General features: G+C 38.6%; 2 protein-coding genes across 5 annotated transcripts in view; both read right to left on the minus strand.

The window, feature by feature from the left end:
* On the minus strand, nt 1–8,712 carry acaa1 (acetyl-CoA acyltransferase 1). The gene is made up of 12 exons (XM_006634195.3): nt 8,373–8,712; nt 7,584–7,677; nt 6,344–6,401; nt 5,050–5,129; nt 3,909–3,951; nt 3,375–3,473; nt 2,675–2,755; nt 2,137–2,327; nt 1,456–1,635; nt 1,100–1,155; nt 745–890; nt 1–127 (listed from the first exon to the last, which is right to left on the minus strand). Exons 1-12 carry the CDS (start codon nt 8,544–8,546, stop codon nt 52–54), a joined length of 1,278 nt encoding a protein of 425 aa, XP_006634258.1. The 5' UTR covers nt 8,547–8,712; the 3' UTR covers nt 1–51.
* A 4,078-nt stretch (nt 8,713–12,790) lies between these two features.
* map3k22 (mitogen-activated protein kinase kinase kinase 22) overlaps nt 12,791–16,419 on the minus strand; it is a 72,431-nt gene continuing 68,802 nt past the window's right edge. For all 4 annotated transcript variants that reach the window (XM_069191218.1, XM_015354300.2, XM_069191219.1 and 1 more), the window contains one exon: nt 12,791–15,765. In XM_069191218.1, coding sequence (XP_069047319.1) covers nt 15,537–15,765 — 229 coding nt within the window. In that variant the 3' untranslated portion in view covers nt 12,791–15,536. The remainder of the gene's footprint in view (nt 15,766–16,419) is intronic.

Raw genomic sequence — 16,419 nt, forward strand, 5'->3', positions numbered from 1 at the left:
ATCATTAAACTCTACTCCTTTATACCAATTCTTGTACCACATCACTGAAGACTATCTACCAGGGTATTCAAACACAGCTGCTGCTCCCATTCCAGTTCCAATACACATAGACACAACACCATATGCTCTGAAAGACAAGATGCATTTTCTCATGTAACTGAAGCAAACCAATCATACTTAACAATGGACAAGTCACTTTTTTAAGAGACTGTTCTGTTAACGTCTACAGTTAACTAATGAGCATATAGGATTTTTAGAAAGGATTTTTCAAACTATTGTGACACGAAAACTGTCATGTAGCAAATGAAATTTGGTTCGCATACAAATGGGACAAGAGTAAAATGTTCCCAGTGAAAACAGCAGTGGGCTCTGATTAGCTTCATGCAGCTAAGTCCTTGCCCACGATTATCATTGACACAGGTACTGGTCACACTATGGTGTTATAGCTGATGTGTTCTGCTGTCTTCCACTTATCACCACAGTTCATTGCTTCATTGCTTCATAATGCTGTTTTCAGAATGCTTTTATTTCAACAGGCCAACATGGACTCACTGTATTTTCACAAAATATTTTTAAATTATTCCCCATCATCTAGTAGGAAGAACACCTCATAATGGAAATCAAATAAATAATATGGCCTAGAGGATTTATGACATTATTATTATGTTTTGACTTATCAACATTTCACCAATTGCCAGCACTACCAATCTCAAAGACTCAGAAAAGGTGTTCTGGTGAACTCACCTCTTTCCCCTCCGTCTGAGCTCATTCAGCAGTGTGACCACTTGGCGGGCTCCAGTACAGCCCAGTGGGTGTCCCAGAGCAATAGCACCTCCATTAGGGTTGACTTTCTCCATAGGGATGCCCAGCTTCTCTATGCAGTACACAGCCTACAGCACACATAGAGGCTTGCATTAAAGACTAGAACAACACGACTAATGATGTCTTGTAGCCTTAACTACAGATATTTAAGCCTTAACTACAATCTATTTTGTACCTAATTAGGCATTTTTCACAAGAACTGACACATTTTGGCACTGTAAGAGGCACAAAGTGAGACATAATCATTTAGATAGGAAAAAAAATTAAATTAGCTCACCTGACTTGCAAAGGCCTCATTAATTTCAAATATATCAACATCTTTCACAGTGAGACCTGTGGGGAAAAGATTTTTTTGAAATGATCAAGATGAACACATCTACTTTCATTCAATAGGACTGTTTAAATGGTGGCAAGACTGTTCCCTGAACATGTACGGTATATATTAAAGCAAGTCAATCCAGTCTCTGACATGCAGCACTTTAGAGAAAGACTACAATGAGCTAAACACAAGCTTGCAGTGAAACTGCCTTAAAAATCTAAAAAGTATAAGAAAGTACAATAAGAAGGCTTCTTTGTAAACACACTAAAGACCTCGCTTGATCCTGCTGATACCCTCCTCGACTCTGTTCTCACCAGCTTTCTGCAGCGCTGCAGGAATGGCGTAGGCCGGCCCGATGCCCATGACATCGGGGGGCACTCCTACTACAGCGCTGGCCCTCAGCACTCCCAGCACCGGCAGACCCAGCTCCTCTGCCTTTGCCCGCCGGGCCACCAGCACAGCAGCCGCACCGTCACTCACCTGGCTGGCATTACCTGTGGGCAAAAACAGAAGCCAGCTAAACTGCACTGGAATGCTGTGCTTTTCCTCACTGGTGCTTAATGAAACCCACGGGATGGTGTGGAAAAGCACAAGTCTTTAGATAGTCTAAATGTGTCTCAAATCAGTTCATGGCTATCTTCAGTCATTTTTTAGACCGCCGTTACATAGTGTAAATGCCACTTTGACTGAATCCCGATCCCCTTAATTACCATTATCAATGCAAAGCACTCCTACTGTATTATTTCACTCTGTACATAACAATACAAATTCATTGAGACTGTGGGATGGGTTGTTAGATGAGTAAGACTTCAATTTTATTTGGTAATTTACACCTTTCCCCAGTTTTAATAAACGTGACGAAAAAACATTTAAAACTAAAACAGCCTGGTGGCCAAAACATTAACCTACTGTATTATTTATTCATTAAAAGAAAAAAAAAGAAAAGTGTGAGTGAAGGTCCAGGTCCCTTTGAAGGGAATGGTGCAGGCCCTCACCTGCAGTGGTGCTACCATCCTCCTTAAAGGCAGGCCTTAGTTTTGCCAGACCCTCCAGTGTGGTTCCTGGCCTAATCCCATCGTCCTGGGTCACTGTGATTATCCGCTGTGTCCCGTCATCTTCCACAAAGTTGGTGGTCACAGGAGTGATCTCCTGGGTAAACAGCCCTTGCTTCTGAGCTCTCGCAGCTCTAAAACACAGTCTCTAGTCATTAAAGAAATTCTGTGCCCCAGATTTGCCTTTTAAAAAAGCATTGCAAACTTCTGAGCACTTCTATACTGCTGAACACTTCTGTAAGGGGTGTCTGGGCTTGTAAATCACTTGGCAAGAGCTTGATAAGACAGCTGTTACTTTTTTACAGCCCTAACAGTTCAATCATTACATTTTAATTGCAGGAGCCTCTGGATTAAATGTTTTACCTCAGATTCATATTTTTAAATTCACACATAAATGGAACTCATCAATAAAAAGTAAACAAGTAGAATCTCACATCTCGCAGCTTTGCAAAAATATTGTGACACCTTTATTCACTCTTACCTCTGTTGTGAAGCCAAAGCAAAGGCATCCTGCTTTTGTCTGGAGATTCCAAACCTTTCAGCTACGTTTTCTGAAGTGATTCTGTCACAGAAACGTGAAATGTGCATATTAACTGGTTTGGAATAGTGCAGTCTCAAAGTTGCTAATACCAGAGATTGTTTAAAGCAGGATGTTCAGCACAAAGGAAGGTCTAGGAAGGTCCAATATATCAAGGCAGCACTAAAGGTAGGCAAAATAACAAAATGTGTGACAAGAAAGTCATTGTGTGGGTACTTAACCTTTTCTGTTTGTCTGACCCTTTTTCAAGAAGCCCTCCCTCAGCCTTTTGCAGATCAGCAGGTATACTGACAAGTGCTGTCAGGATCCACCGAGTAAGAGATTATATAAAACTCTAGACTCTGGCTGAGCATTTTCTCATTCTTTCCACAGGCTGCTCAGTTTCTACAAAAACAACAAATATATTACTGCCACAGAACCTTCCGTTAAGAAATAAATGTATTTAAAAGCAAAAAATGTTTTCATGATGTTAACTTGCAATCCATCTTTGTTCGGCTCTAAAATATGAAATAAATAAGGCATTATAATAGCTGCATTGTACACAACATCCACGGGAGGATTCATTAAATCCAAACGATACTGTGTAGAAAAGGTCCCAGCTACAAGGTAGATTTGTTTCTGACTTTCTCAGTGTGAGTCTTACCCCATGGGGATGAGGCAGTCTCGGGCCTTCTCATTCTCCACCAGCCTGGAGCTGACATCGCCTGGGTTCCCCACCGAGCGCAAAGACATGCTCTCGACCCTGCAGCACAAACCAGAATTCCGCACTGCTTTTGTCTGGAAGTCTCAATATCACCGGCTCCCAGCTCAAAACAGAAACAACATGCATTGCCATTAAGTCCCTGTCTCTAAACAAGTAGGTATAGGCCCTGATAGCTTAACTGGACAGTCTCTTCTGGTTAAGGAGAGGTAGTTTATTTGGGAGCAGATTTTCATATTTCATGTAAGTTGCATGTTTGTAAGTGATGATTCTGTCATACAGAGATTGAAATCTTGTAGTGGAAGATTCACTCTTGAAGTTTTATCCAGTCTAATCCCAGCAATACTCAAGCCAAATCAGCAAATAACTGTGTGTACAAGATGTGAGATGCACTGCATATCCAAGATGAAAACAAATGAGATACTTAAGTCCTATCCTGACAGCCTATGCATATAGAAAAACAGAAGGACTACATACCCACAGGCAAGACCAATGTCATAGGAACCATTCCTGATGCCACCTAAAAAGGTAATAAAGTACTGCTCTATGTAAAGAATATTCAACCAAAAGGGGTAAATTAGATTTATTTGGCTTCTTTTAATTAACTCCCCCCAAAAATAAAATGGTTACTAATTTAAGCAAGTAATCAAACCCTTGACCCCTTTACACTATTCTACAAATGAAGTTGTTTCTGAAGTTCTCTATTAAAATCATCTGAAACAAAAATATATTAAAACAGAAATGGCCTTATTAACAAATGCTAATTGCAAGATAAGACTTGCCGCTATTTCAAGTCGTTTTAATTCACACTCTGTTTAACTGATAATGAGAATGTCACTAACAGTCTGAATACATTACTGCTCACATTTATCAAATTTGTCTGATGATCGGGATTCAGAGAAAAGGTGCCACAGACTTGGTCAGAAATTGGTATCTATGCATCTTGCATGGCAGAAGTTTAAGAAACATTTACCACTATTGTTATGCAGGAGGTATATGTACTAATTTAGTACTTGCAGAACTAGAAATATTTATCTATAATTTGCCATTTATGTGGCACTGCGTAAAGAAAATGTAAAATAGGTAGAGATGTGATTTAATTTGTTGTTAGTTTAACTGTTGGTGGCATTGTCTCTTTTTTGGAATTAATATATTTCAAGAGGGTTGTATCCATTTTCAGTGACACCTTTTGGCATGAAATATTTAAAATTAAAAATTAAGAAACAATGACATTAAACACAGTTCCAAAGATAAAGTATAATAATATATAATTACAATAAACTATCACTGATTTAGAGCATTGTTTTCATGCAGTCAAATTAATTGGACACTAATTGTTTCTCAGAAATATTATTTCGTAATAGCTTAATTCGTCATAAATAAATAAAATAAAAATATATTTCTTAGTTGAAACTGGTAATCATATCCTGATCACTGGTGCTCAAGGCATCCACACTGACACTCGAATCAAAGTTACAGAAAGAGTTTCACAATACAATTATTGCGTAAAAAATAAAAATGCAGATTTGTCTTTTACTTTTCTTCACTTGTTATGGAGCAGAACTTTACAACATGCTTTCATGAACTCGTTTCCACATGAAAAAGTCTTAAATCTGACCTGCCACATTGAACAGGGCCTGCAACCCAGAGGAGCACATCCGGTTCACTGTGTAAACTGGCACTGTCTCAGGGAATCCACTGCAGAGAAAATCAGACACTGAGCTGTTCTCCAGGTTACAGTACACAAGCATACACAGACAGCATCATGTACCTTTCCACTGAAATAGTTTTTACAGATATTTTCTACTGAATCCGTATGTACAATAATGCCAATGGTTAGAAAAGCAACCCAAGAATCAAGATAAAGAACAGAGCATGAGGTTTGGTTTGTTCAGACTAGTAATTTCTGTTTCGGATGCAACATCTTAGCACCATTTGCGCACATTAAACTTAAAAAAATCATGCATAGAGCAGTCAACTGAGATCAGATCCTCTCAATTCTTTCTGTGTGGGATCACATACGACTGTGACAAAAGAGATTACAGTATGTTGAATTATTGTTGCTCTAACAAAAGTTAGCACACAGGTCCCAGGAATACAGTGAAAATAATGCTTGCAGTGCTATTAGTAACAAACAGATGGCCAACATTCACAAGAAAGACCCCTACAAGTATTACTATACATCCACTAAAAGAATGTAATTTTTCAAAAAGAAATTCAGGATTTATCACAAAACACATTCTATAATGAATCTGCAGGACATTGAAAAGGAAATTGCTGTTGTATAGTTCAGTGATGATGGTTCATAAAGTTTTTTTTCTGGTGGTGCCTCTGTCAGATACTGGCAGCTCTAAGTCACCTGAGGACGGCAATCAAGTTTATGGGTTTTTTCTGACACCCATTGAGTTATGGCTGTTAGCCACCATTCCATGGGTCTGGATCCATACATCAATAGTACTGCTAGAGTCCAGTGACAGTACAGATGGATTCCGATTTTGACTGTATGCCATACACATGGCAATCATTTTTGCAGATCCAAGTTTACAAGCACACTTTTTTACCCCCATGTCTTGACAATCCCAACCAGGTCTGCAGGCTATTCAGAAACTTGCATAGTATCAAACTCAAAACAAGTTAATCTGATAGCAGTGCATTATTAATTAGTGCATTTCAAAACCACTACAATGCACTTTTAAGAACAGAAATGCACAGTGCACTTAAAGAAGACATTATATTGTTAACAGGTACATACTGTATAAGGGTGTTTCACTGTTACCTGGATATTACTTAGATCTAAACAATACAGACATGACCTTTTCATTTGCTACTCAGGCTCCTTCAGAGTATAAAGGTAAGCCACAAAATTCCAGAGGGCTATTGAAAGGCAGTTAGTCCCCAAACAGACCACTCACCTCAAGAACTGAGCCACTCTTGCCATGGCTGCCCCTGCTCCAGGCTGCAGCACATTGCCTACACAGAGCAGAAAGGGGGCAAAAACAGCATCACACACAGCACTCAGCTGCTCTGTGCTTGGCTCTTAATAAGAGGAGTACAGGTCCCGAAGAGAAAGTCAACCAGCTGATCCAGGACAAAAATAAGAGGCACTGAAAACATCACAATGGTTCCTTCCTCATCTAAGCAATATGAATTCCAAACTCAGCAACCACCTGGCAGATGCCATTTAGGTAGAGATGTGCCGTTTTACACGCAGGTATCACTGTACAATACTGTACAAAAATGAAAACACCATTCTTGAAGAGGCTACGGATACAAAGGATCAGTGTTTATGCTGACACACCATTTACATCTTTTCATTAATGGCAGTGTGGGAAGTTATTAAAAAGGCCAACAGAATATTGGTTTTTAACATATATTAAAAACAAAATTGAATTTTGTTGTCAAGGTCTAGGGCTAATCATTATTTATTCCACTTTAACTCTCTTCAGCATCGTCTATCAATATTGCATAGATACAAATATGGATATATGGATACTGCAGATTATAATGTATAGTGTAAAACATAGCATATAAATCACTAGTAAATCCCATTCAGAATATGGCAAACAATGTTGTTCACTATGTTCAGAAGAAAAACACCTGATCCAAGTATTCCAAATACTCAAAGTGAACCTAATGGATTTCTTCAGAATAAACGGTTAAACACAAATGAAAGGACCCAAGAAGAAACAAAGTGGAAGGGCATGTACAATAAAGAACAGAAAACACTTCTTCATGAATGGTGTTTTGGATGAATGGCCTTCTCTCATATGTCAGCTTAATGTTCCTAAAGCTGTAAAGTCACTTTCTTTCAACTTTGTATCAGAAATCTCAGAATATTACAGGGCACTTAAAATAAGCAAAATATCACCAGGCATAGCATTTGTCTCTCACATTCATCCAACTGTGCACTGTGATTGAAATTGTGACCCCTTGCTCTGGATTCACTAGTAAAATGAAAAAGATATGCGTTTGTACAGGTTGTCAAAAGTAATGCATAAGTGAAGTCTTCAATTCTACTTTAAAAAGTATTTCAAGTTAAAAAACAATTTTCAAGCAGAAACTGTATTCTAGGAAATGAGGAATTCAAATAAAACTGTACACCCTTTAACTCCTCCTGGAAGAGGAGGTTAGTGTGTCTCTATTTCTACTTACCAACACAGACGTCTCCCACTTTGTCCGGAGTCAAGCCCACATCCCTCAGAACTGCTGTCATCACAGCATTGAGCAGCTCATCTGGGGTGGTGTCCTAAGAACACGCGCACAAACACAGTGATAGCCTCTTAGTGCTCAGCTGAACCTCTGTACACTAGTTTTACTCTATATACCAGCGAGCTGGGGCTGAAGTAGCCCTTGAATAACTGCTACATTGCTGTAAGTGGTGATATAAACTATACACACCGCAACGTCATGTGTACTGCATGAGCAACTACTGTAACGTGACCAATCTCTGACTTGCTAAACATTCAGTAATAAAAACATCCGATCCTTCCTTTACAGAGACAACTATCAAAGTGTGATGGCATGAAATAATCTGAACATTGTTAAATAAAAAATAAGTGTAAGGGAGACTTGCACATGTTGCCAGTTATCACAAGCACATCACAATTTCACCTAAGAAGGGTATTCGAAAACTGAATTCGACAATATACATCCCCTATAATTTTAAAGGGAAAATAGTGGTCAACACCAGTTTCTAATTTGCACTCTGAAATAAAGTAATGTATCTGTAAAACATGAGATGAGACGACTCCATACATACAGTACAATGGAGACTGAAATAACTTCAGGTACTTGTACATACTGTACAGCTCGCTCTTTGGGAGCGTAAGAAAATGGTTTATAAGATCAGTCGTACTTTTCCCTTGCCCCCCAACTCCTATTACAAGTGTTTTTGAACAGAAGCACTTTTTACGTTGTCCTCTCCAATTCTCCCACCTTTACCTTAAATGCTCCTCTTTTGGCCTTGCCGATTGCTGTTCTCAGGCCGTGGACCACAACAATATCATTAGGACTGGCTGGAAAAGAATGACTGCAATCTGCCCTTTTTATACATGTTTGTGGTCCTAAAGCAGATGCTGGAGACAAGTGCCCAAATACTACTTTAGCCCTGTGCATTGTAAGAAAAAGGATCCCGTTACGTCTTTCGTATGTAGGAAAAAAATCGAAGATATATGCCTCATTAAAATCTGGAACAAATGCTCATGTGTGCTGCTTCTTTATTACGTCTTCTTTTCCAAAGCTGATGAACTTTGTATCATAACAACTGATGATCATTTCCTGGTTTGCATTGTTGTGTGTAGCTGATAGGCTGAGGAAGGACGGTGAGAACAGTGGGACAAACATGTTACGCTATCCTTCTGCGTTTAAATGCATTAATACTAGCTGATCGAGGTAGTAGCAGGTTTGTGTGCATGTAGGCATCACAATTAAATGGCTAGTACTGTTTGTCCTTAATTAGGTTCCTAAGTTGCACTTTTAATGTGTATGTCGTGTTACTGTTGATAACTGATTTTATATAATGGAGGAGCTGTAAAGCCATATATGTAGGGCCAGTGATAAGCTCTGATCACAAGCATTATTAGGTTTAATTATTAGGTTTAATGTCAAGTTTGATGAGTTCAAAACACAGCAGTTCTTCTTAGAGAGAATCACATTATTACAGTATTTTTCATAGCCGCATTTCTCTACTCAAAACTATGAGGAGCATTGTAGCACATCTTTTCTGGGATCAGCTGTGGTTGGACTGCCCATCAGGCAAAATCAAGCTTAAATCAGTCTCAAGAATTTGCGAAAATTTACAAACGAGAGGTGGTTGTTTGGTCCCTCTAACCTGTTTGATAATTCATAACGTATTGATCTGAGGATCTCATCCAGCTATTTCTTGACACAAGCCAGGGCTGCAGCTTGAACAAGATTTGGCAGCTTCATATACTCACAACCAAACAAAGGAAGTGTTTCCTCTATTAAATGCACTTCCATGTAATTTTCACTTGTTGGTTTGCGTTTCACTCACTGAGGATTTCAAATACTTGCATCAAATTCCCTCATAGTCTTCTCTGTTCATTAAAAAGGTTGAGTTTTATTACTCTATGTCAGTGGAGGACTTTTGTTTGAGTTTGAGAATGTAACTGGTTGCTTTTCTCAGGACTGATTCCAGCAATACATTTGTTGTATCATCTTATCCAGATTTGTCCCCAGTCTTCTAAATGGGGTCTTACTTGTTCATTTTACATAGCATTTTAATACTCCATCCCTTAATTAACTTCTACATTTAGAATGAAATTTCCTCTTAAAAGAAAAAAAACATGTAATTAAAGATTTAGCTCTCCAGTTCTCCATGTATTCATTTAAAAATAGCCTATGAGCAAGGTTTTGTCTTTCTAAATCACTATGGTCTGTGTACAGTTTGAACAATTGCTTTGAAAACGTCAAATATTGCATCATATTTGTGTCACATGTGTTTTCTATTACAAGTATTACAATGTTTTGTACTGCTAATTTTCTGGAGGCCTACGTTTTCTGCAGGTCACAGCCAGCTTTTATACACAACGAGGTTGATTTGAAACAATGCCCCAGTGATTTAAAAACAGGAAAGTTGCATTGTGAATTGTCGTTTCTTATCGAAAGGTTTTACACAAACATGTTTTTGACACACCACACTGAGAGGCAGTGATTTTTTTCATTCTTAGCAGCTATTGTATTGTTTTAATTCCCTGTTCTTCTCTTTTTTTTCCCACAGACTGTAGATTACTAAACTAAATGATAGCAGATGATCTAAGTGATGAAAGGATTTAGGTCTCTAAGTAAGGATTGTAAAACGTTTTAAAAAATGATCATTAGTAGAGGTTTGACAGGTTATCATTTAAACACTGCATTTCACTATCTTGAAACAAAAAAAACATGCTATCTAATTAAGCATTGTATACACCATTATACCACAGCTTGACACTGAATTTAAAATTTGGCAGCAATGGCGAACAATATGCAAATTACTGCAAACTTTTCTGGAGAGAAAGTAATAAGAAATAAAGCATAAGAAAACATGAACAGAGATGAAAAAAAATATTGTAGCAGCACCATTACCACTCTGTAGAATTTAGTTTTAACTTCACTGCCTTCACTGCTGGTGCAGAACAACTGGGGAAGCAAGTGCATCTGCTCTTATGTCAAAAGTACTTTGTGAACCTCAGGAATGACAAATACTATGTAATTCCTTGCATTTATTGATCAGTTAAAAATTAAATCAATCTGGGAAAAGAAATGTAAAAATCATACTTGCATCTTGCTATCATTCCCTGAATCTGAGGCGTGGCTGTGGAAAAGGTAGAGTATATGAGTTTACATGAGCTAGACTACGCCCTATGCTATCACTAACTGTGGCTGAAAAGCTGATCAACACATTTGTGTTCTCTCGAATTGACTACTGTAATGCTCTACTCACTGGGGCATCTAAATCTACTTTGAACAAACTGCAATATGTCCAAAATTCAGCAGCCAGAATCCTGACCAGGTCTAGTGCAAATGATCACATTACTCCTATCCTGGAGTCCTTGCACTGGCTTCCAGTCTAATTCCGTGTAGACTTTAAAATCCTCATGCTCACCTATAAGGCTCTGCATGGCTTGGCACCTCAGTACCTGTCTCAACTATTATCGCCCTACTCCCCACCTCGCAACCTTCGCTCTTCTAATTCTGCTCTCCTTACTGTCCCCCAAGCCCGTCAACATTGTATGGGTGACAGGGCCTTCTCCTATTATGCCCCCAAGCTCTGGAACTCTCTCCCCAAGGATATCAGACAGTCACCTTCTCTAAACTCCATCAAATCCAGACTCAAAACCCTCTTCTTTAGAAAAGCCTTTACTTAACTGGTTCCAGTTCTTAGTACCAGCATCCACGGTCTCCTCTATATATTGTAATTGTGTTTTATCTTTTGTATTCTTTTTATTGTTGTTGTCATTCTGTAAAGCGCTTTGAGAAGCCACCTTTAAAGGCGCTATATAAAATAAAGTTTATTATTATTATTATTGATTATTTGCTATTCTTATGGGGGCTTGAACCCATTGCTGTGGAGGAGGACATCTTGTAATGGATGCCTGTTATGGATAGGGTTCTGTAGATATACGCCATAACTAGCCAGAAGGGGTCTCCCTTTCTGTTGCTAAGAAAGAATGCTTTTCTAAAAGCAGATTTTGTTTCAAGCTGTCAACAGGATGTGTACTCTTACAATTCTCCTTTTAAATTAAATTAAAAAGTTGTAAGGGGGGAGGTGGGGGGGCAGGATTTGGGCTTCCTTTTCTCTCAAGGAAAACACATGCTTTAACTACAGGGTTTTCACTAGACAGCTGTTGGGCTGTGGAGCCTTCTTCAGGTGTGATCTTTTAGGAATTATATTATGACATCCTTAGAGGAATAGGAGGTGGTTGAAAGCCTGGTCTTGGAACAGATGGCTGTGAAGAGCCAGAATGCCAGTTTAGTGAGAGAAGGGAGCAAGGAGCCTGGGGTGGAGGAGAAAGAACGACAGAGAGATCTAGAAAAAGATATACTGTAGCGGAAGGTGTAGTGGGTCGTAGCACAAATAGGTTGAAAACTTTCAAGTAGGGAACCATGTCAGCATGTAGGCTGCAAAGGAACAGGTAACTTTATTCCATGCTGAAAGGAAAAGAAAAGAGACAATGTTTCGGCTAACCTGAAGAAGGCTCCACAGTCGAAGAGCTGTGTCTCTTTTCCTTTCAGCACGGAATAAGCCTTTACCTGTTACCTTTGTAGTTCACACGTGCGGACACAGCTCCCTACTCGAACTGGAGAGCTGTGGCAGTTCCTTCAGTGACTGCACACAACTGACTCAGTACCACCAAGCAGAGACAGTCCTGGGAATAGAGACTAGGTCTGGGAACCTAGTGCTCTCTTGGCTCCTGACACCTGCAACTTCTGCACCAGCTGGCAGACTCCTGATATTGTCAGTGATGCACCTGTCCTGCGCTCAGCGCAGAACCTCCTGGAAATTGCTGCAGGACGCAGATGTCTGAAAAGATGAATGGCTTGAAGATGGGCAAATGTAGATGTAGATGGGCAAATGTGTCACATTTGCCCATCTACAGTTCCTCATTCTCCACTGTGGTTCCAGGAGCTGTTGCCCAGAGCCAGAATGTAAAGATAATTGATAATTCTAAATTCAGAGAGTCCGTAGTAAACTGGAGATTCTAAATATACTTACCTACATAGGCATTGAACTAAGCAATATGTTAATTATTGCATCTCAATATAAGTATTCACAAAAGTTAGAAAAAGCCTTTTAATTCCAGTATTTATATTTGTTATTCACCTGTTTTACAAAAAGACATAAAAAGAAACAACTAGGCTAGTCTTAAAAATGTTTAATTTATGCTCTTAAATGTACAATAATTAATTACACAATATTCCCAGATTTTTTCATAAAGGCCTCTGATCTTCAGACATGGCCTCATTCATAACCTGTACGATAACCAGTATGCACTACAGTTTCATTCATGAGAACTATGAACCACTGCGTGTTTACAAACCGTTGGCTTGATCCTCATCTTCATGTTTACATTTGGCAGATCATACTCTTAACATATTCTATTTCTCTTTTTAAAATAAAAGTGCAGTACAATATGTATTGAAATATACAATCATTAAAAAAATAGTTGAGTCATGTGAAACCTGCTCGATGTACAAAATAAAATGGTTATTTTTATACTTTGGATTCTGAAATGGAATGCATGTTTGTTTGTTTCAGGTCACAAAAACACAAAAGTGCATTATTACCTCTTTTGTCTAAAAAATATTCTGTAGCTTTCTTTACAAATCATATTTGACAGGCTGAGAACTTCTACCAGTTCTACATTATGAACAGAGTGGTGAACAAATGTGGTTTCTCTGAACATATCATTTTTTATTGTTTCAACAGAGGTAAATTCCAAAAATAAGCTCAGGACTAGTGTTACTTTAACAAATACTTGGAACACTTATTGTCAAGCTGATTTATTGTTTTTTTTACAGTTTCCTTCGATTCAGTATATATATGATCCAGTCATGGTGTAGCTTGTAACAAAATGATTTTGGAACTTGGGAAAATCTGCAAAACAATCAATTGACATGGCTTCTTAATAACCTCAACCTCAAAACAAGAGGACTGAGAGATTGTTTAATTCATGCATTATAAAAAAAAATCTACATTATCTATGCTTCCCACATTCTACAAAGTTCAGTTCTGAATAATGATAATAAACGTACTAAAACTCCTAATCATATCATCAGGACTGTGCCATGAAAATATGCTCGACCACAATAAAAATACTCAAGAGGTTCAAAGTCGTTTTGATTCATTCTTATAAACCAGCCTGTAACCTGCAGAGGTTAGCTTCAAATGGATTCACAAGCACATCTGAGCACCGTACACTTACTTAATCACGGTTGTTTTTATATTCCTTTATTTTACCAATAGGTTAATTGATGACTAATTCTCATTTCTGAAGCCAACCTAAAGTCTGATTTATACAGCAGGGTATTTACTAAACTGAAGTATTTTCTCAAGAGAAACAGCCACATCCCAGAGAATTTCAATCTTCCTAATAAAGAATGCAGTGATATGGCTTCAGAGCAAGGGTTACAGTCTGCTGTTTTAGATTAAGCAATTTCTGTTTATCACCCGGGTGGGTGTCAGACTTCTGTTGTGGATAAAGTGAATGTAAAGCACCATATGAGAAGTAAACTATATATCTATTTCCACTGAGATTAAGTGTCACATAAATGGAAGGAATTGTTTTTATAATTATCACACTGATATTTGTATTTACTTAAATCTTATTATTCTCACAGATTCAGCTACATCTGTTTTTTTTTTAAAGATTTGTTTTTAAAAAATCAAGGGAGTTCCTTCATAGCTGAAAGGCAGTCAGTTTTACAACACTGTACTGTATATATCAGCTGCACTTGCTTTAGCTCATAATCATGATATCATAATGATAAAAATGTTGTTCAACAACAACATGAACAGCAAATCTCTATATCATAATATTGCTTGTTTATCAAACCAACTGAAACAATGCAAAGTGTACGGTTGGTATGGAAACATTAAAATACATTGAAAAAATATTTATTTAGAAATGCTTTTTTTTCTATTGTAAAATACATTTATTTAATTAATTATTCTAAATTCTTGTTCCCTACAAATATAAAGTACAAAAAGTGCCACAAATATAATGACTGTGCTTGCTAGGGTACAAATTCTGTTCATCAAAAAGGCTTTGATTTCCCCCCCAACACCTGGGGGAAAAATACTTTAAATAATACAATAGTAGAATATAAACACAAGTTCCCGAGCAGACTGAGAAATATGAAAAAAAAACGCATTTTGTTTCATTTGATCGTTTTCGAAGTTTGATAAAGTTGAGCTATCCCCTATGCAGAATAAAAATCCTATTCAAGATTAATACAATTTATTTTTAATGAAACACTTCTAAGGTGCTACTGGACACACTTTTTTCCCCCATCAGTGGGTGTAAAAAAAAAAATCTCTATTATTCTCTCCTTTTTTTTTGCCACTCAGGAATTATGTAGGTCTTATGAAACAAGGCATTTAAAAAAATCATTACACTGTTGACCATGATGATTAATACTTTCTGTCCATAGCTAGACAAATACAATCATTTTGACAATTCAGGAATGAACCCAGCGTGAAGACATTGTCACCACTAGCAGAATGCCACCAGTACTCTGTATTGAAGGCCAGACTGGATGCATTAACTCCACGGTCAGACCAGGCCTGTTTGGTGGGACGGCTGAGTAGTGTAAACCTCAGTTCTGCCATTGTACATCCCATGGTCACCTGCTCCTGCTGATGACGACTGTGTGGTTTTTGGAGTGCTCTTTGCCAGTGGGTATCACCATTTCATCCTTGTAGCAGGGAGTAAACACAGCGTAGTGCAAAGCGTTGGTCCATGTAAATAATCTGGTTAACTGGAGGTTTTCTTTAACATTCTTGGTCTCCCAGGAGAAGACAACGGGTGATGAGTTCAGCCATACTGCACGACAGAGGTGCAGCTAAAGTGCACAGGTTACTGGGATCTGCCACTGGAGGCTGCTCTAGAAGCTGCCCTGCACGAACGGGTGGCTCAGCAGCTCCTCGGCTGTGGGGCGCCGCTTCTCCTCGACAAACACCTGCCTGAGGAAGTCCCTGCAGGAGTCCGACACGCCGTCGGGCAGCGCCGGCTTGGTTGGCTGGGTGGCAATTTTGAAGATGGCAGCCATGGCTTCATACTCTGCCCAGGGCGGCTTCTGAGTCAGCATTTCCACCACAGTGCAAGCCACGCTCCTGTCACATCAGACAGACACAAGGATCAGCTGACAACAGGTTTCTGGCTGCTACCAGGAACAGACAAGGTATCAGGCTCTCACTGTGACTAACATTTCATTTCAAGGGAGAGAACACTCCCACATTGCCATTCTGCGTTTTCTGTTAACTAGTCAGAAAATGAATTGAAAATACTAGCAGTGATACTGATCATCACAGCTAGCACAAACAAACTCCTGTACTGGGGGGGATCTGTACAACAGTCTTTCTCAGTTGAGACAGATATTAAGAAAGCTTGCCCCATCAGATTATGTTTGAAGAATGCTTAGATGGAAACGATGAGGGGGACAGGAGTGTGAAATGGGCTGAGAATGGTGTAGTCTTAGCTATAAGGATGTGGTGACTGACTAGAAATAAGTTGGATCCAAATTACTGGGCTCTACCATTCCAAAATTATGAAGTGCATCTAAGATCATTTGTAAGCATTTGAAAAGTCAGAATTGGAAAAACCCAAATCATGCTATCCCACTCTCGACAGACACCACAGAATTTCCATTGCTAAACAAGTTAGTATTGCTATACTATTATAGATACAAACCAATACTATTGCAGATCACTTTCCTCATTAATCAAGATTCTGTTAGTTTTATTTCCCTCAGCTATTTAGCTGACCTG

This window comes from Lepisosteus oculatus, chromosome 6 (assembly GCF_040954835.1).
Source record: "Lepisosteus oculatus isolate fLepOcu1 chromosome 6, fLepOcu1.hap2, whole genome shotgun sequence".
In the NCBI taxonomy this organism is placed as follows: domain Eukaryota; kingdom Metazoa; phylum Chordata; class Actinopteri; order Semionotiformes; family Lepisosteidae; genus Lepisosteus; species Lepisosteus oculatus.